This window comes from Carettochelys insculpta, chromosome 6 (assembly GCF_033958435.1).
Source record: "Carettochelys insculpta isolate YL-2023 chromosome 6, ASM3395843v1, whole genome shotgun sequence".
NCBI lineage: Eukaryota > Metazoa > Chordata > Testudines > Carettochelyidae > Carettochelys > Carettochelys insculpta.
Window position 1 is genome coordinate 22,426,798 of NC_134142.1, and position 19,965 is coordinate 22,446,762.

General features: G+C 47.1%; 1 protein-coding gene across 4 annotated transcripts in view; it reads right to left on the reverse strand.

The window, feature by feature from the left end:
* Positions 1 to 19,965, reverse strand: part of AMN (amnion associated transmembrane protein) — a 62,783-nt gene that overhangs the window by 13,786 nt on the left and 29,032 nt on the right. For 3 of the 4 annotated variants that reach the window (XM_074996463.1, XM_074996466.1, XM_074996467.1), the window contains 5 exons: positions 11,852 to 11,939; positions 9,612 to 9,847; positions 3,435 to 3,572; positions 3,094 to 3,202; positions 716 to 798 (listed from right to left, as the gene is read on the reverse strand). In XM_074996463.1, the coding sequence (XP_074852564.1) occupies positions 716 to 798; positions 3,094 to 3,202; positions 3,435 to 3,572; positions 9,612 to 9,847; positions 11,852 to 11,939 (654 nt within the window). The remainder of the gene's footprint in view (positions 1 to 715; positions 799 to 3,093; positions 3,203 to 3,434; positions 3,573 to 9,611; positions 9,848 to 11,851; positions 11,940 to 19,965) is intronic. The other variant, XM_074996464.1, reaches the window with a different exon arrangement.

Below are 19,965 nucleotides of genomic sequence, written 5' to 3' on the forward strand. Positions count from 1 at the left end.
ACCATTTAACTGGTTAACCAACTAAATGGGATTTTACATCCCTAAGCAGAACCACATCACTGGCTTCAGTAACACTACCCAGCTCCTGCATAGCTCTTGACACCACTGTATTGTAAAGAGCTTTATAAAGGCATCCCCTTTGTAAAATGGGGAAACCGAGGCACTGGCCAATAAAGATGCTTGCTCAAGGTCATCTCACAGCAAGAACAAAATTCTGGCCTGTCTCTTGGGCCTCACGCTAGTGTGTTATTCACGAGGTCACACCATCTCTAACAATTATTGTGCACTGCCCAGACACTGGCAGGAAAGGTGCCATTGGCAGGGACTGAATACACATTTGCAGCTCTGGCCATTTGTAGTTATTCAGTTCATAGGCTTTACCTGAGACGAGGAGGTTGGCTGAGGCTGGAAATGAGGGAAACCCCAACAGGCCAGGTGTTCAATAGAAACTTCCTACCATCTGAACTTTGAAAACACATCAGTGCACTCCAGCTGCTGAACTCCTTTGTGAGGTCAGAAGTCAGGGACACAAACAGCTGGTTCCAGCAACTTCCAGGAGCATCCGACAGAGCTCTGCAAACAGCCACTACCCAGCCTGACATCACTGGGATAATGTAGCTACCAGTCCATTATAACTTATTTATATTATATGATAATGGCAAGTGTCTTATTGGTGGGATTTCTTGGCTTCTATGTATTAAATGTCTTTCCATACCAGGCTCAGAAAAGCATGACGAATTCTGTTCTCATACTGTCTGATGTCGAAACCAGAAGTGTATTCCAATGAAAGAGTAGCTCCTGTCGTGCAAAGGCATAAAGACAAGAAAGAACACACACAGGTGCATTGATTTGGCATTTGCAAGCAACCTCTCATTGCAAGTGGGCTATTGTGGGGCTGGCAGTGGGGATCAATGTGGTTTTCAGAGTCTATCAAGATCTGGATCAGTACATGCTTCACAAACAATTCTCCGGTCCCACTGTGCAATCTGGTCTCATTCTACAGCTCACAAAGGGAGAGGAATTCTATCGGAGAGTGATTTCTGAACAAAGCTTTTGGACGGAAACATCCCCTCTATTTCTGGTCTTTTTGCAGGTTTAGAAGCCCAGTGTCAATGAAGCTTTTTTTAGAACACCCCTGGGAAAGCCGCATCCACTATTGACACTTACCCAGTCCTTAAAGAGACGATGAGCGTTCATCAATGCCTGTAAAGCACCGTGAGCTCATTTGACAGCAAGTACCAGAGAAAAGCACAATTACGGTCATTGGATCGATTGGCTCCACAATAGTTAAATATAATGTGGGGTTAACTATAGTTAAATATTTTTCTTGAAAAGCAGGAGTAAAAGTTTCTGGAAATATGAAATTGAATTAAGCGTTTTCAAAGGCTTTGCTGATATGAACAGGTTTGAAAACCATATGCTCCAGCCCTAATGAATTTGGCATCATTGTAATTATGACTATGTATGAAAAATTCCTGTTCACTTTCCAGGTAGATAAGCAGACAAGCACCCATATGCAGAGGGAATTCCACCAATCTGTTGGGTATGTTTAATTGTAAATAAAATTTACTTTAGATGATACAGGCATTTACTGGAACAAGAAAGTGCTTTTTTTTCTTGGGTGTTTTCCATCTGCTGAATCCCTGATGCCAGCACTGAATGTGATCCTCGCAGCCTGTGCTAATGGGAATGGATTGAATGAGCTGACTGACACCCTGAGAGGCTAACCCAGGGGCAGGGCTTGTAAAAGTCAGGGACAAAGGGCTGCAATCCAAGGTAAACTCCCAAAAGGAATATAACAGTTCAGAAACGCATAAATATAACTTAGCACGCTGCGTAACTTAGGCTCCAAAGACATGTATTTGAGACATAATACGGGTCTGGGAAGAGGTTGTGGGATTGATCTGAACCCAGGGCTAGGGAATCCTGACACTGACTTCCTTGGGCAAGTTGCTAATACAAACAGTTCAGCATCTAAGCAAAATAGCCTAATTTTCAGAGGTGCTGAACTCCCTCCCTTGAAGTGCCTATTGAAGTCTGAGCCTGTGCCTCAGTTTTCTCACCTGTAAAATGGGGCTACCCACTACAGAAAGGCTGTTTGAAAAATAGCTAATATTTGTGTTGTGCACGTAAGATCGAAGCTCTGAACACTGTTTCCTATGACAATCCTGTGGAACAGGGTCCGCCTCCCACTCCTGGAAGGTGAACCGACGCTCCAGTGAGGAGCTCAGTCTGGATGGGAATCAGAGCTTTAACTCTAAAATACTTTCTCTATGTCTTTTCCTTGTATCATAAGGCTGTAGAGGTGTCCCCTTCAGCAGGAAACGAAAAATTAGCAGAATCATTGTCAGCTCAGGGTTTGTTCAATCAATGAATCCTTTGTACTTGTTTATGATGCATTGCCCCTCGAGCAAACTAAGTGCTGGCTGAACTAGAACCAAGCAAAGAAAGTTATACACCTTGAATTCTGGCAGGAATTTGGACAGCCTAAGCCTCAAAGGAACCAAATTCTACTCCATCTGATGCACTATTGGCAGCAGTCATGTATGAAGAGCATCAGTATAAAATACTGTCCTACAGGGGGAGAAGGGGTGCGATAGTATAGAATAGCATGTAAAAGCCCTTTCCCGAGAGGCCACCATGCTGATATGGAAGGATGATCAAAAGCCCACAGAGAAAAACTGGAGAGGTTCAGCATGTGGACTATGGGTTATGGCTCAGATTCAAAAAGTCCAGGCAAAGTGAGTCTAGAGCCCACAGAGTTCACAGGTATCCCACTGATTGCGCTGGACTTTGGATCAGGCCCTAAATGATTAAGCCTGTGGCTCAATACTTGCCAAGCTCCCAGCATTTTTTTGTATGAACTCAGGCCTCAGAGGTTCCCTTTAAAAGCTCAGACCTTTCCACTGCCCGCTAAAACAGCAGCCAGTCAGTTCTTGGCATTCCCCAAGAATAGACGACAGCCACAAGATTCAACTCCAAAAGTGAACTCAGGGCCTCGTGCCAAGGAAATAGATACAGTCAAGTTATGCCAGAAAGCCAAGCACGTTGTCCAGGCCGGCTTACAGGAATTCATCCCCATTCTGCACTCACCGCATATCTCACAGCAGTGTCCGACAGGCTGGAAGGGATCCTTGCACGCAAGCGCTGGGCACTGACTCCCAGAATCCCTGAGCAAGGTGGCGCAGATCCGTTCATGTTCCTTAAATGACAACACAGGGTAAATTCCGCTGACCCGTCTCTGGCTAGAGAGCTGCTCCTGCTCTGCTTTTCAGGTCTGTTTTGCAAAGGTCCATGAGATAGCATAGTGCTGGGGTGTTCCCTAACTTTCTGTCTGCAACCAGAGGCCATGGACAGCCCAGCCACAAGTCTGGATGTATCAGCCCCTAAAGACCCCATAGAACAGTTTGCTGATGTCCACTGGCAGAACTCACCCCCGCATTTCCGCACTCGCAGCCCGATTTGTCTGGACACCTGGTGTTCGTCACCTGGAAGGTCCCATTGCCATGGAACTGCCTCTGGGCCGACCCGCTCTGCATGTACTCCGCAAAGGCCGTGTCACTGGTAAACTTCTAGTTCCCAACCCAGGAAGATTAAAAATAGATCAATAGTTCTGCCCAGCAGAAAAAGGAGCATATGATCTGGCTACTCAGCAGGCAAGCAGCAATCCAGCCACGTGGACAGAGCAGTCACTTAGCCTACCTGCCCTCGAGGGGGAAGCACTCGGACTTAGGCCTCTTCCCCTCAAGGTAAACTGGAAAGGGAAAATAATGGGGTCCTGCCCAGCTTCCCTTCTCTACAGAAGGCCTGAAAGGGTTTTCCAAATGGACAAAACAACACTATGGGTTGGATTTTTATTTGATTCTTTTGAAGTTTAGAATTGCAGGATTCTGGGCTTCTCTCCCCTCTTTCAGCTGGTGGGCTGCTTAGAGAGCAGAAAACCCAACTGACGCTCTGTCTGCCTGCCCCAGCGGGACTAGGGATGTGGAATAGTTAACAGAAACGTGCCTGTCAGGCATCTGAATTACCTCAGTCAGCAGTGAACCAGAGTGTGCTGAACATTCTGACTAAAACCCCTGCCCCAGGTAGCTCCTCTGCTTTTATGCCTGGTGGTTTCCCACATCTCCACATAGGCTTCCAAAGAAAGTTGTGGGGCACCCTGACACTCCCAGGAAAAACTGGGGAGACCGCCCTTAAGGTACAAGCAAGAGGGGAATAACCAGGCCTTCTTACTATGCCATGCGTAAACGGGGGTGACGGCCTGGGCACCCAGACTAGCCCTTGATGTCCCTTTTAAAAACACGGGTATAAGCAGCTGATGGACATCTTCTTACTCTACATCGCTTTTCCCTTTAATACTGACCCTGCTGCCAGGGAGCAAATAAGAACTTTGTCACTGGTTTGGGCAGCAGTGAGCTAGGTGGGTCCATGCCTGGGGTCCAGTCAACACAGGGCTGGGGTCCAAGCTAAGCTATCCCACGTGAGCTCAGTTTGAACACTTTCATCGACTCTGCTGGCTTGCACATCGTACTGCGCCCCGCTCCCTCCCCGGTCAGGACATGGCCTACCCAGGAGACTTGTGCAGCACACTGCTGTAAAAGCCACCCTTTGGTATCCTGTCCCTATTGTCCAGGCAACCAATGAGAGAGGCCAACTTCTCAGCCTCTCTCTCAGGGCCTCACAGACCATGACAAAGGTGAGTGCGTCTCACCTCCTCATGCAGAATGAGCAAGGCCCTGTTGCACCGAGAGGATGTGGTTTGTAAGGTCACTGAGGGACAGCAAAGGAGAGTGCCCCAGAGTCATCTCTCTAGGCCACGTCTCTGGCTCTCACACCCTCAGGACTGTGGAACATCGGGACTAGCGCTGGCTCTAGCCAAACCTCAGATACCGCACAAATGCCCCCGATGCAGGAAAGTTTGGTTCCAGCCACACACTCAGACCCCTGAGCAGGGCCCACTGAAGTGCTGTATTGGCTCAAGCAGTTACACGTTGTGTGGGGCCCAGACCAGTACCTGTTTGTGCAGAACCGTACAGTTAGGACAAGGGGACTCCTGGGCACTGCCACAAAGTAAATAACAGTAACTCCTGTAAAAGCCGGCTGCGTCTTCTGCTCTGGGGCACAGCCAGTGCTCGCTGCTTCAGCTGTCACGGTCAAGTCCTCCAACCAGCAAGGCCAGGAGAAGGGCTGGTCAGTTCTATGGGCCTGTGGGGCTCAGGCTCCAGGAATATTCCTGGCTCAGGGGTCTGGCTCCTTCAATATTTGGGGCTGGGTCCTACTCTGTGCTACTCCCCCTGACTCATCTCCGCCTGCCCAGGCAGCAGGCAGCTGCCCCCAGGGAGTGTGGCAGCGACCATACGATTAGTTCCTGGGCAGAGACACAGGACAGGCTGTGAACGTCTCAGCAATTACCCTCTACCTGACACAAGAGGGGTGCTGGCCCAGGGCTGGCAAGTGACAGCTATGACACAGGATATTCAGCTCAGGGCTGGGAAGGGCTCTCAAGAGGAAAAAGGACCTGTGTGTCTGTGTCTTCAATGCGCCTACCCTCTGCATATCCCTGCTAGCAGCCTCCTTATCTCCAAAGGTCTCATTAAAAACCTCCTTTCCAGCCAAGCTAGTGCCTTAGCTACACCCTGGCCACAGACCCCAGCAAGCTCTGGACGGGAGGCCAGGAAAGGAGCAGCCAGAGATGCAAAGGGCACTCCTTATTCAGAGTTTCAGTTGGGTTTCCTCAAATCACAAGAAGGGGCCTCCTGGGTGCCACTGCCCTGAGGAGCTAGTTGAAAAGTACCAGACAGAAAAAGAGCAGCAAGTGCACAGTAGAGGGCAGCAGCCAAGAGGAAATGAGGACAAATGCCCCTCAAGCCTCTTCCTCCCAGCAGCCTGGCCCTGATCCCACCAGTCAGACTGCTACAGACACCACAGACCACTGGCCAGTTCGTCTGTGTGGGATGTAAATCCCAGTCATTTAACTCTTATAGGCTACGTCTACACGTGAAGCCTACATCGAAGTAGCCTATTTCGATGTGGTGACATCGAAATAGTCTATTTCGATGAATAACGTCTACACGTCCTCCAGGGCTGCCAACGTCGATGTTCAACATCGACGTTGTGCAGCACCACATCGAAATAGGTGCAGCGAGGGAACGTCTACACGCCACAGTAGCACACATCGAAATAAGGGTGCCAGGCACAGCTGCAGACAGGGTCACAGGGCGGACTCAACAGCCAGCCTCTCCCTTAAAGGGCCCCTCCCAGACACACTTGCACTAAACAGCACAAGATACACAGAGCCGACAACGAGTTGCAGACCCTGTGCATGCAGCATGAATCCCCCGCTGCAGCAGCAGCAGCCAGAAGCTCTGGGCTAAGGGCTGCTGCACACGGTGACCATAGAGCCCCACACGGGCTGGAGAGACAGCGTCTCTCAACCCCCCAGCTGATGGCTGCCATGGAGGACCCCACAATTTCGACGTTGCGGGACGCGGATCGTCTACACGGTCCCTACTTCGACGTTGAACGTCGAAGTAGGGCGCTATTCCGATCCCCTCATGAGGTTAGCGACTTCGACGTCTCGCCGCCTAACGTCGAAGTTAACTTCGAAATAGCGCCTGACGCGTGTAGCCGCGATGGGCGCTATTTCGAAGTTAGTGCCACTACTTCGAAGTAGCGTGCACGTGTAGACACAGCTATAGAGATGAAGGATAGGCAGTGATTAGCCTAGAACCTCGCAGACCGATGTTCAATTCCCTGCTCTGCCAAAGACGTCCCTTGTGACCTCGGACCCGTGCCTCAGGTCCCCATCTGCTAAGACCCACTACCGGGGTACTGGGACACACTCACTTCCTGTGCTCATGGGAGTCAGACACATAGATCAGCTGCAGTAGAGCTGGATGTGAGGTGCAAAATCAGTCTCCCAGTGCAAGCATTCCCGATGGTCAGAACTACCTGGATCTCAGTTTGTCCCATTACCAAATTGGAAGCCAGCTGTAAAATTTGGATCCAAGGCCTCCTAGAGTGGGGACTGTTTGGATCTGGGATTGTTGGTCACTGGGATGGCACATGATGTGGTTAAAGAAATGAGCCGAACATGGAAAGAAATGAGGGGGCCAGTCTCACCCTGCCACTGGGATATTGGCTGTGTTTATTTGGCAAGAACAGCTGAGCCAAACTTGCAGAAGGAACTAGCGAGTCTGGGCACTGTTTGGAGACACCTCAAAGGGGGGCTGATCACCAGAGAGTGATCATCAGTGAGTTCTCAGCCCTTTGTGACAACCAGACCTGCAGAATACACCTAAAGTCACTTGTCACTTTGGAAAGTCTTGGTCTAATTGTATTGAAATGATGCCCAACACACAGATTCAAATGGATAAGCCACAGAAGTACCATATTCACTTCAAATGGAGCTTTCCCAGCTCCAAAGCCCGCATTTATATTGGAAGACAACAGTCAAAAGAAGAACAGCAACGAAGGGTTCTTACATACCTGGCCCTGCAGATTTCCAAGACCAGCATCTGATGAAGTGAGTCTGTGCTCATGAAAGCTCATGCTCAAAACTTTTCTGTTAGTCTATAAGGTGCCACAGGACCCTTCGTTGCTGTTACAGATCCAGACTAACACGGCTACCCCTCCGATAAAAGAACAGTCACCTTTCTTCTTCTAGGGTATGTCTACACAGCAACGTTACTTCGAAATAACTTTGCGAGTGTCTACACACCACAACTGTTATTTTGAAATAGGGTCAGCTTATTTTGAAATTGATAAACTTCATTCCATGTTGAAAAGTGCCTATTTCAAAACACATATTTTGAAATAGGGACTGAGTAGGTAAGAAATGGGGGCTATTTTGAAAAAGACGTTCTGGAATAAATTATTTCAAAATAAAGATGCTGTGTAGACATACTGCTTCCAGAGGCTCTAACCCAAAATAAGCTCTATTGTGCATGGACACACTATTTCAGAATAGTAACAGAGAGGTATCCGTGCTAGTCTGTGCTCCAACAAAACAAAACAGCAGAAATGTAGCACTTCAAAGACTAACAAAATGATTTATTCGGGGATGATCTTTTGTGGGACAGACTCACTTCATCAGATCAATCTCATTCCAATACAGACTGACACTTATAAGCACAGAGGACCAAAAAGAAAGAAAAATTGCGATAAAAACTGACAAATGAAGTACATAGGACCAAAGGAGGGGGATGGGGGAGGGAGGATGTTAAGTGTCCTGCCTGACATAATTACAAGCATCAAAGGAAGGGAAGCAGTCCTTGTAATGTGTGAGGTAAGTGATGTCTCTGTTCATACCACGTGTTAATGTGTCAAATTTGAATATGAATTCCAATTCACAAATTTCTCACTGTAATCTCTTTTTAAATTCTCTGTGTGGTAGGACACAAATTCTCAGGTCTTTGACAGAATGGCCCACTCCATGGAAGCGTTCACTGACCGGCTTATTTGTACTGAGTTTCTTGATGTCTGCTCTGGGTCCATTTATTCTTTTATTTTTTTTCAGTCCTCTGTACTTATAAATGTCAGTCTGTATTGGAAATGAAATTGATCTGATGAAGTGAGTCTGTCCCATGAAAGCTCATCACTGAATAAATCATTCTGCTAGTCTTTAAAGCATGGGTGTCCAACCTTTTGGCTTGCCTGGGCCGCATTGAGTGAAGAGGAATTGTCTTGGGCCGCATATAAAATATATAATATAGTTAATGCATATAAATCACATAATAATGTTAAAAGTTTACGATCTTGTGGGGCCACATTACTAGCTGTTCATGGCCACATGCGGCCCGCAGGCCGCGAGTTGGACACACCTGCTTTAAAGTGTTACATTTCTGCTGTTTTATTTCAGAATAAGTTTTGCTTATTTTGGGACTCCCCGGTAGTACAGACACGTTATTCCAGAATAGTTTATTTTGGAATAACAACTCTTGGAATATGCTATTCTGGAATAAATCTTCAGTGCACCCCATTGATGTAGAGGATCAAGGTCTATATTATCATAGCAGCCTCCCACACTATGGGCAAAGTGATGCACGTTCACATTTTAATTACATAAGCATTCGGACTTGGGCAAGAGAATGTAGGTAATAGCAATTTACCACGAGGCAAAAGGACAGAGGAGATCAACCCCCAAAACAGTATGAAGCCCCACTTCTCAGCCCCCCAGATAACACCTGTCTCTTATTTACACTTCTACACTGTTTGAATGGGCTGTCAAGTCAAGAAATTCTCCCTGAAGTCCGTAGGGTTGAAAACTGCTGTTGGAGGCTTTAGACAGGACATTTAGTGCTGGGCTCTCTTGGCTCTAAGTCCTGTGCCATTTGCATGCACAGATCAGACTGTCTGCACATGCCTGAGCCAAACCCAGGGTTCTGACTGTGGTACCCACAGCTGAAGCTCTTCTGGAAATCTGTCCCCCTGGTGCATACTGAACTCAAACTCATGCAGAGCGCTGAGCAAGCAGCGGTAGCTGCACGTTACTCAAGCACGTAGTGAGTGTCACTGCACTTTCAGTTCTCATGACCTACTTTGTGGGCACTGCAGGGGAGGTGGAGGAACGTGACAGCGTTTGGTCTTGTTTCTCAAAGGTTCCACTTTACCTGTCCCATGATCGAGATGCTTCGGAGATGAATCATTCGCTCAGATGAGTCGACGTTTACTCGGAAGGAGGTTTCAGGCTGAAAGATAACATCATCATACTGGCATGGGACACGCTCTTCATCCACAGCAAAGATGTACTTGCCCTCTTCTAGGTCCTCCAAGGAGGATGCAGCGTGCCAGAGTGCAGGGTCATGCCACTTATAGTGCTCAGCATCAGTGAAGGAAACAGCGGAACCTGGGAAGACAGGCGAGGTGTAAGGTCAGAGCTGGACTTGGAGCCAGGCTCTCTGCCGTGATACATTTCTGTCACTTCTCTCACAGATCTAAATAGAGTGAACACCAGGAGTGACATGAAGGAGCTAACAGCACAAAACTGGAGTTAAGAACTGCTCTCTGTTCATCCTCCTCAGGATGACAGCAGCAGTCACTCCCTGATCAATGCATTGCAGAGCCAGACAGGTGGTTTCTACAGCTGAGAGACATGAATTCCAGGATGTGGCAGCTATAGCGTTTCCCATGGAATCCAACCCTCGCAACAGAAAGGTGCTTCTGAATCTCACCTTTCTTTTTAAGTTGTGTTTCCAACCTTCAGGGTTATGGTGAAAACCTTGACAAGATTCATTAGTTGCAACTGGTTCAATAATGTCTGTCTGGGTCTGCAGAGAGCCTTAAACAAGAGCTCTGAGATGTTTGCCCTGTCCCATTAAGCTCGGTGGGTTAACTCTGAAATAGATGGCAATTTAAATGAAAGTAACTGTTTCATGGCTGATCATTTTAATAGTAACATCAGGCAAGTGCACTTAACCATACAATCCCAAATTGCCAGTGGAGTTTACACTGCGGTTATTACTGGCTGATTTTGATATTTTCATTTAGTTTTCACTAAAACCAAATTTTATTTTAGGTGAAGCTGCCACAGAATTTCCAGTGGACTTTAGTGGAGCGCCCCAGCAGCCAGGGACCATGCTGCAGATTTTAGCATGAGCTGAAAACGGAAGCAGTCTTGGATGTAACCATAATATGCATGTAGCAGCAAGAAGCTAAAAAATTGCAGCTGCACTTGCCCTGTGAACATTACCCTTGAGACTGCTCGTGTGGAATCTGTATAGGCCAAAAGCTGAAATCTTTCCTCCATTTCTCCACAGAGAAAGAGCTCAATGAAGTTAATGAGTATAATCTGTTTGCCTTTGTTCTCCGTCTAATGCACCTGTAGGTCTTTAGAAACTTTGTCCATGTGCAGAGACCCTGGCTATTTTGGTATCAGGGTTGCTACAGCCAATCACAGTGAAGATACCCACTGTGCTGTCTCATGATGGCTCATTGATTCTTTTCTTGTTTTCCTGATTCTAAATTAAAAGCCACTTCATACTGAAAGTGGTTTTTGGCTGGTATGTATGAAAAAAACCTCATATGGGACTTGGCTTTAGAGCAAACTAAGTAAGACTCTTAGGATCCAGTCACATATTAATAGCCACTCCTAAAACTGAACTTGCTCAACAGCCTACAGACACTTGAAATGTGAGTTACTGAAATACATTTGCATGAATACTAGATGGGATAGCTATCTTTCCCCCCAGTGTGTGTGGTTTAGCTCAGTACAGTATAACAATACAGGTCAGGTATACATTCACAACCAAGCCTTTTTTAAAAAAACAAAAGGCTGAGCATACTGAGAATGGGGACTTTGAGTTGGGCCCCAGGTTTAATGAATAAGATAAAAATACATACAGTATTTTCCCTCCCCTTTTCCAAAAGGTTTTATTTCAAAGTCTTCTCTGCGCCTTTGTCAGAAGGCAGGTGGTCTAATGAAAATGGTCTGACAAGGCCCTTGTCTACCCTACCACTTATTTTGGTGTAACTTATGCCATTTATGAATAAGCGTCACCCCTGAGCAATGTAAGTTACACCCACCTAAGTGCCAGCATAGACCGCAGTGCCATGTTGCCAGGACAGCTTCTCCTGCCAACACAGCTACTGCATCTCATGGTGGTGGAGTAATGCCAACTGGAGAGCTCTCTCCAATCGGCACAGAGCATTGGCACTGCAAGTACAACAGTGGAGCAGCTGCGCCATGCAGCTTTTCTAGTGTAGATACTAGCGCATGGAGAAGGGTGCCAGGGAAAAGCAGATGCAACAAAAGAATTCTTTAGTTCATTGTATGCCCCATAATTAAGGCCCACACAGACATCTTTATTTTCAATTAACATAGCTAATCAACAGCAGGTAGGGCACACAATACCTGGGTCACAGCCTGGATCCCAGCTGCCATCAAAAGCTGCAAATCCTGCACCAGGTGCCATTATGAACTCTCCAGTCAATGGAAGGTACTAAACAAAGGAATTCAAAGGGTTATACTTTATACTGCTTAATACCTTAAATGATTGCTTCTTGGAGCAGCTGGTTCAGGAACCCACAAACTGTGAGGCAAATTCTGGACTTAGTCCTACATGGAGCACACGCTCTTGTCCAAGAGGTAACTATAACTGGACTGCATGGAAATAGCGAGTATAATATAATAAAACTTAACATCCCCGTGGTAGGGAAAACATGGCAGTACCTCAACTCTGCGGCACTGAATTTCAGAAAGGGGAACTAAACAAAAATGAGGAGGTTAGTTAAACAGAAATCAAAAGGTACAGTGCCAAAAGTAAAACCTCCGCAAGCTTCATAGAAACTTTTCAAAGATGCCATAATAGAGGCCCAACTTAAATGCGTACCCCAAGTTAAAAAACACAGGAACAGAACCAAAAAAGCGTCACCATAGCTTAACAAGCAGGTGAAAGCAGCAGTGAGAGATAAAAATGGCATTATTTAAAAAGTGGAATCTAAATCCCAGTAAGGAAAATAGAAAGGAGAGGTGAAGTGTAAAAACATAGTAAGAAAAGCCAAAAAGGAGTTTGAAGAGTAGCTAGCCAAAAACTCAAAAAGTAATAGCAAAATGTTTTTAAGTACATCAGAAACAGGAAGCCTGCTCAACAACCAGTGGGCCCATTGCCTGATCAAGTTGCTAAGGGAGCACTCAAAGACAATAAGACCATTGCAGAGAAATGAAATGAATTCTTTTTTTCAGTCTTCATAGCTGAGGATGTTAGAGAGATTCCCAACCTGAGCCATTCTTTATAGGTGACAAACTGGAGAAATTGTCCAAGATTAAGGTGTCGTTAGAGGAGGTTTTGGAATAAACTGATATATTGAATAGTAACAAATCACCAGGATCACATGGCATTCATGCAAGAGTTCTGAAAGAATTCAAATGTGAAATTGCAGAACTATTAACTGTGGTTTGTAATTTATCCTTTAAATCAGCTTCTGTACCTAATGACTGAAAGATAGCTAATGTGACACCAGTACGTAAAACAGTCTCTAGAAGTGATCCTGGCAATTACAGACCAGTAAGTCTAACATCAGTACCAGGCAAATTAGTTGAAACTATAGTAAAGAACAAAATTGTCAGACACGTAGATGAACATAATTTGTTGGGGAAATGATTTCTGTGAAGGGAAATCATGCCCTCCTAATCTTCTACAGTTCTTTGAGGCAGTCAATAAGCATGTGGACAAGGCAGATCCAGTGGATGTAATGTACATAGATTTCCAGAAAGCCTTTGACAAGGTTCCTCATCAGAGGCTCTTAAGTAAAATAAGTTGTCATGAGATAAGCGGGAAGGTCCTCTGATGGACTGAAAACTGCTAAAAAAACAGGAAACAGAAGGTAGGAAAAAATTGTTGTAAGTTTTCAGAATGCAAAGAGGTAACCTGTGGTGTCCCCCCCGCCCAAGGTTCTGTACTGGGACCAATCCTATTTATACATGATCTGGAGAAAGGTGTAAACAGGAAGGTGGCAAATTTTGCTGTTGATAGTAAACTGCTCAAGATGGTAATAACAAAGCAGACTGTGAAGAGTTTAAAAAAGACCCCATAAAACGAAGTGATTGAGCAACAAAATGACAAATGAAATTTAATATTGACAAATGTAAAGTAATGCACATTGGAAAAAATAATCCCAACTATACATACAAAATGATGGGGACTAATTTATCTATAACCACTCAAGAGAGAGATTTGGAGTCATTGTGGATAGTTCTCTGAAAACATCCACTCAATGTGCAGCAGCAGGCAAAAAACAAACAGAATGTTAGGACTCATTAAAAAAGGGGATACAGAATAAAACAGAGATTATCTGATTGCCTCTATTTATATCCATGGTACACGCACATCCTTAATACTGCATACAGATGTGGTTGCTTCACCTCAAAGAAAGATATATTGGCATTGAAAAAGGAAACCAAAATGATTAGGAGTTTGGAAGGGGTCCCATATGAAGAAAGATTAAAAAAAACCTGGGACTTTTCATCTCAGAAAAAAGGGAGATTAAGTGGGGGATATTGTAGAAATCTGTAAAATCATAACTGGTTTGGAGGGGGTGAATATGGAAAAGTTATTTATTTGTTCCCCTAAAATAAGAACTAGGCATCACCTAATAAAATTAACATCTAGCAGGTTTAAAACTAATGAAAGGAAGATTTTCTTCACGCAGTCCCACGTAGGCCTGTGGAACTCCTTGCCAGAGGATGTTGTGAAGACCAGGACTTTAACAGGGATCAAAAAAGAACAGATAAATTCATGGAGTTGAGGACCACCAAGGGCTATTGGCCAGGAGGGGTAGGAATGACGTCCCTCTGTTTGCCAGAGGCTGGAAATTGATGACAACAGAGAGATCCCTCTGGTGATTTCCTGTTCTATTCACTCCCTCTGGGGTAGCTGGCATTGGCCACTGTCAGAAGACTGGATACTGTGCTAGATGGACCTTCAGTCTGACACAGTATGGCCATTCCTATATCGCTGCTCAGCCCTACACCCAGCCAGACATGCTAATGATCAAATAATGACACTCGTTCTTCAAAGCTCCCTGCCACTTGCCCTTGCCAAAGTGTAATACAAACACAAAGCAGTTGCAGGCCACATCCACACCCACACCCAGGGAAGTCCCAGCGTCTCCACTGTGCAAGCAGAGATGCTATGATAGGGAGAGATGCTTTACTTAATCTTGGCGTAACTATGAAGCAGGTAAAGTGAGTGCAGAGGAGAAGCAAAAAGCCCTCACAACTGAATACGTTGCCTCTACCCGATGCAAAACAGTGCTAGACATCCCCCATATGTCTCTAGGTTTGGAGAATCCCAGCTCAGCTCCTTCACGGGAACACTCCTGAGCAGCGTGGCCACTCTGCAGCAGTGCACTGTGGGAGGGGAGGGGCTGGCATCCCAAAATTCCTAGTCAGTAACGGCCCAGCCCCAGGCTTGATTACCCAAAGGCCTCTGCAGCCTCCCCTCCCACTAGACAATATGGTAATCCCTCGATTTACGTGGAGGTCACGTTCTGGGCAACCTCTACGTAAATCAAATTTTGTGTAAATTGTGGAGGGGGAGGAGCGGGCGGCTGGGGGAAGTGGAGGGAGCAACCAGGCAGCCCCCAGCTTCTCCCAGCTGTGTACCCACAGCCCAGCATGCAGACAGAGGTTGTGGCACAGTCCCAGTTTCTCCAGCTGGGAGAACCGGCGCTGCAAGCAGCTGTCTGTCAGGAATGGCAGCCTGACTCACGGCTGCCGCCCCGACAGCAGCGGTTTCCTGCTCCTGTCGGGGCGGCAGTTGTGTTAACCCGAGACACGGACAACTTGATTGCACGTATCTCAAGGGTTTACTGTACTAGGCTTGAGGGTCTTGTCTGCGAGTAGAGGGTTTAGAATCAGGCCATGATGTGCTCATTATTCTGGCTTTGGCACCAGCCCACACAGTTCCCCCCCATTCAGTACTGGGTTATGTAATGCCTCCCCTTTCCCCAGCTCAGGCCCTGCCTATACGCAGAAGCAGCCCAGGTTCAGGCGTCACTGGCAAGTCAGAACAGCAGTGTTTGCACTGCCTGAGCTATGCCAGGCTTGCCCCTCGCTGTACTGAGTGTCTCTGTCTGCTCACAGGCATGTGCAAAGCCACCTGCGTCCTAACGCAGCCCCACAGCTAACAATGCACTGAACCCTCACTAATGGCGAGGCCTCAGCAAATGGCCTATCAGGCCTCATCCACCAGGCGTGCTCTGAGCAGGACTACGCCCCGCAAAAGGCATCCAGGACTAAGGAATTGTTTGGAGGGTCACTTACAGAGGACGTGTAGATACATGACTGAACCTCTGCTTTGCCTGAAATAGAGCAGGGACTTGACCAATGTTTCTGCTAAGCTTTTCCATCCCTGGGTGGATGCTTCTCCATCCGCGTGTGGAATATTTTTATGTGCACTGAGACACAAGCAATTGTGCACCGCCAATAGAACACAAAACCCAGCTGTGGGCACTCAGCTAATCAGCTGGGCGGCAACTGAATATCTCCTGAGCAGCTGCCCAAGCAGCTGGCTTACAGGGAGCACTGGACTCGCTCACGTCTGTTGAACCTGTTCCCCTTTGTAGAAATAACTAAACATTTCTGGGTTCAGGAACCCGAGACTGACTCTCCCCCACGCAAGGTGAGCGCCCTGAGTGCTGGCCCAGGGAGTCAGTCTCTCACTGGGGATGTGTTTCTCTCTCACTACCTATTTCATTCTTTAGACAGCGCAAAATTGTTTCAGGAGAAGGGAATGAGAGACACCAAGCAGCAGTACTAGGCACCATCCTCCAGCTTATCAGTCCAGTGCCCATGGTCTAGATCAACAGGCGTCAGGCACGCAGTCCCAAGGCCCTGCGCCCCAACCATCTCCATCACCTTTCACACCAGAGCCCCATTCCACTTTGTTGGCTTCCTGAGACTCCTTTTGCGAGATGCTTATCCCTCCCAGTGCGCTGTGTGCGGAGCCTGGGCACCTAGTACTGGGCTCTGCTATGGTCCTGGCCCCAAGGATTTGTGCACTTACTCTCCTAACCAGCCCACAATGGTGGCGTTCAGGAAAGTCCTGCGAGCAGACAAGGTGACTCATTCCTAGCACATAATTTATTCAAACTATGTCACCTCATGTTCCATTCACGAATTGCCGATGAACAGGCTGGGATTTTCCCCAGCCTATGTGATGTTCTAAGAAGTAGTTAAGTTCCTGAACTCCTGCTCCCGAGTATGAATATGAAAGGTGAGGTCCCTGAGTACTCTGAAATATTCCCATAGAATCCAGGGCTGCACTGAACATTCCCGTCCAACAGCTCATGTGCCATGGAACAGTCACAAGATTGGGACAAAAATGGCACTAAGACAACATTTAAAGAGACCCTTACTAAATTTTGTACTTTGTTGCATGAACACTGCTCCAGGAAACCTTGCAGAACAATGTAAGCAGCTTGTGCATTTATTTCACCGAAAGGAAGCCCTACAAGAGCTCATGACTCTACGTTCAAGTCACCAGTCAGCTGCATTGATTCTGCTCAGCACAGAGTTTGGAAACAACAGGGCTGAGGTGCTCTGGCTACTGGATATAGACTGTGAAATGAATGCCACGTGTGTGTGTGTGTGCGCACAAAGATTGACCTAGATAATACCTATTGAGACCGTGTGTGTATGTGTGTTGTACACACACAAAGATTGGCCTAGATAATACCTACTGAGACCACAATCCCTTTTACTTAGAGGGAATGCAAGATGGGGTCTCCAGCACCTGGGATGGCAGAACCTGCAACATTGTATATGCAGCATGTCCCATGCTCCGTGGGAGGACTGTAGCGCTTTTCAGAACTCTGGCTATACAGGCTAAAAACACAGGCTGGGGTTTCAAAGCAAAGGGACAATACATGTGTAGGACAGCTGGGGTGCTGCAGAAACTGATAGGGAAACCAGAGACTTATTGATGCAACAGCCAGTCTTTCACCACCTCAGTATGATGCTTACAAAACCTGACCAAGGTGAGGGCTGGCAGATAGCAGCAATCTCTTATGATAGTGCTCGCATTGCCAATGTCATATGTCAGGGCCCCGATCCTGAAAACACACCCGTGCTCCACGTTAATTGTGAGGTGGCCCACTGATGTTACTGGAACTACTCACAGACTTACCGTAAAGCACATGAACAAGCATTTGCAGGACTCGGGGGCTAAGCAAGTTCTCCCAGTGTGGCCGCTATGAGAGGGCAGCTCAGAAATACGTCCATCACACCACTATGGGAAGAACCCTTCAGAGCTTTCTGCGGGGGACAGAATGGGCATTTCCACTGGGAATGACTTCCTCTACTTGGCACAGAAAGTGCAACTAGACCAGGCTACTTCCCTTACCCATTTTGAACTGAGCAATGACACTTGTGCCAAAGGACTGACTCCAAGAAACCAGTGTTTTCAGCTGCCCTCGGTTCCTGCCAAAGCATGCTCGGGCGCCAGCACTACGCAGAGAGAGCTGGTATTTTTAGTATCAGCATTTTTTCTTCTTGGCGGTCATCCAATAACGTCTTTCTTTGGTCTCTATTACGGAATGTAATGACAGCTGACGTGCTCAGGACTTTTGAAAAAGCGCAATTAATAACAGTGTTAGGCCTGCATGCATGGATGTAACGGCACTTCTGTAATCTGAATAGCGCAGCCCACAGCTAAGGCCCGAGACCTGGGAAGTCACAGCCACTGGACATTGTTCATAAGGAAAAATGAAATGAGAAATGGGGTGAGAAACAAGCAGCGGAAATGATGAGAAAGTAGTAATGCTCGGGGCAGGGGAGGGTCGACAGATTTGCCATGCCCCTGGACAAGGCTGAGGGGAGGAGCCAGCTACACATTCCCACAAGGGCGTGGCCATGAGTGGAAGGGATGAGGCTAGGCCAGCCTGCCTTCAGCACTGCCCAGAGTGCAGGGTAGTGGGGCCTTTTGAAGCCTCTGGGCCACTGCCTCCTTGCCCCCTCGCCGACACCAGAGGGCCTCATTCTACTTCTCAAATTAGTTCCACTTTAATAAGCTACAGTGCTACTAATGGCACGGGCATGGGCATGCGTCTTTCAAAACACCTGACTTTGAAGGAGATGGAGTCACTTTAGAGGTCCACCTGATTAATGCGGGCTACCGCACGTTGATCAGCAATAGCAGCACGACTGATGTGTCCTAATCAGCAGTGCAGGGAAAATGTTAAATTTCTTCTTCTTACCAAAAAGAGCAAATCTCATAATTAGAGCTGGCCAGTCCATCATCTTCATTTTCATTCACTGAGGCAAACCACAATTGTTTTTCGCTCTGTGCCAGCTTTCCCGCTCTGTAACTCAATGACTGCACCAGAACATTGGGCTCTGCAGTGCTACAAGCACGTGGGAGCTCTGCAAGCAGCTAGTTAGCAGTCAGGGCGTTGTGCTGATTTGTGATATACTATGCCTAGATTGCTTTGTCTCCCGCATCAAGTCCTTAGCTGACCTTGCTAGGGCTGCGTCAGAAAACCAGCACTACAGCATCATTGAGTGAGTTTTTGTTAAGCCACCACGTAATTAAAGTTTGAAAAAAGCAGATTTCACTGCCGCCCCCCTAATTCCTTCACCCCTGTTACAAATCTGGCCTTGGCAGCTCCTTCCTGCAGGTGGCAGCACTTTGCCAGAGCACTAGCTTATACCCAGGCTGGCAGCCCAGTGTTGTTCTTGCCCAGGAAGCTCAGTGGGAGTGTAGGGGAGTTTGTTAACATCCTTTGGATGCAGTGCTGGGTGTTCAGAGCACAAGCTTAACACAAAAGGAGCTGTAGGGTCAATTAAGTCAGACCTGGCTGTTGGCAGAACACGATGACCCTGTTAGAGACTTTCTCTTCGGCCTGGTTTCCACCAAGTACCTCATCCCCACCATTGATCTAAGGCCTCATCTACACCATGGAACAAAGTCGATCCCAGATATGCAAGTCTAGCTGTGCCATGCAGTAAGGTCAGCTGCTGATGCTCTCCCATCAATGCCACCTGTGCTTCTCGGCCTGGGGGAGTCCCACGTTAACGTGTGAGCACTCAGAGGCTGATTTATCACATCCACTTGGATATGATACACCAATCCCCGGTGGCGTGATCACTGCAGTGGTGATCTACTGTGCAGTGGAGACAAGCCCTAAGATAGGCACCTATGCCCCTCTCCTAAAAAAGTGTCTCAGTTTTGCCATCTGATCACCCTGATCAGGAAGAGAGAAGACAGAGGACTAAATCCACCTTTGGGTCAATTCCTTTACTTCACTTGAGTTATGTCAAGCATTAACTTGCCCCAAGAGTGTTTTTCCACTTGGGTAAAATTTGCACCTCCTTTCATGGGCTTGCTACTTACCCCTAAGCCCTGCCTGCACATGCATGCACTTGCCTGGCACTTGCCTGCATCTTTCTCTGGCTCAGTACCTGCTGCCTACGGCTGAGCCGAAATGGCGAGGGATCAGCACTCACAATGGGGACCTGGCTTGCAA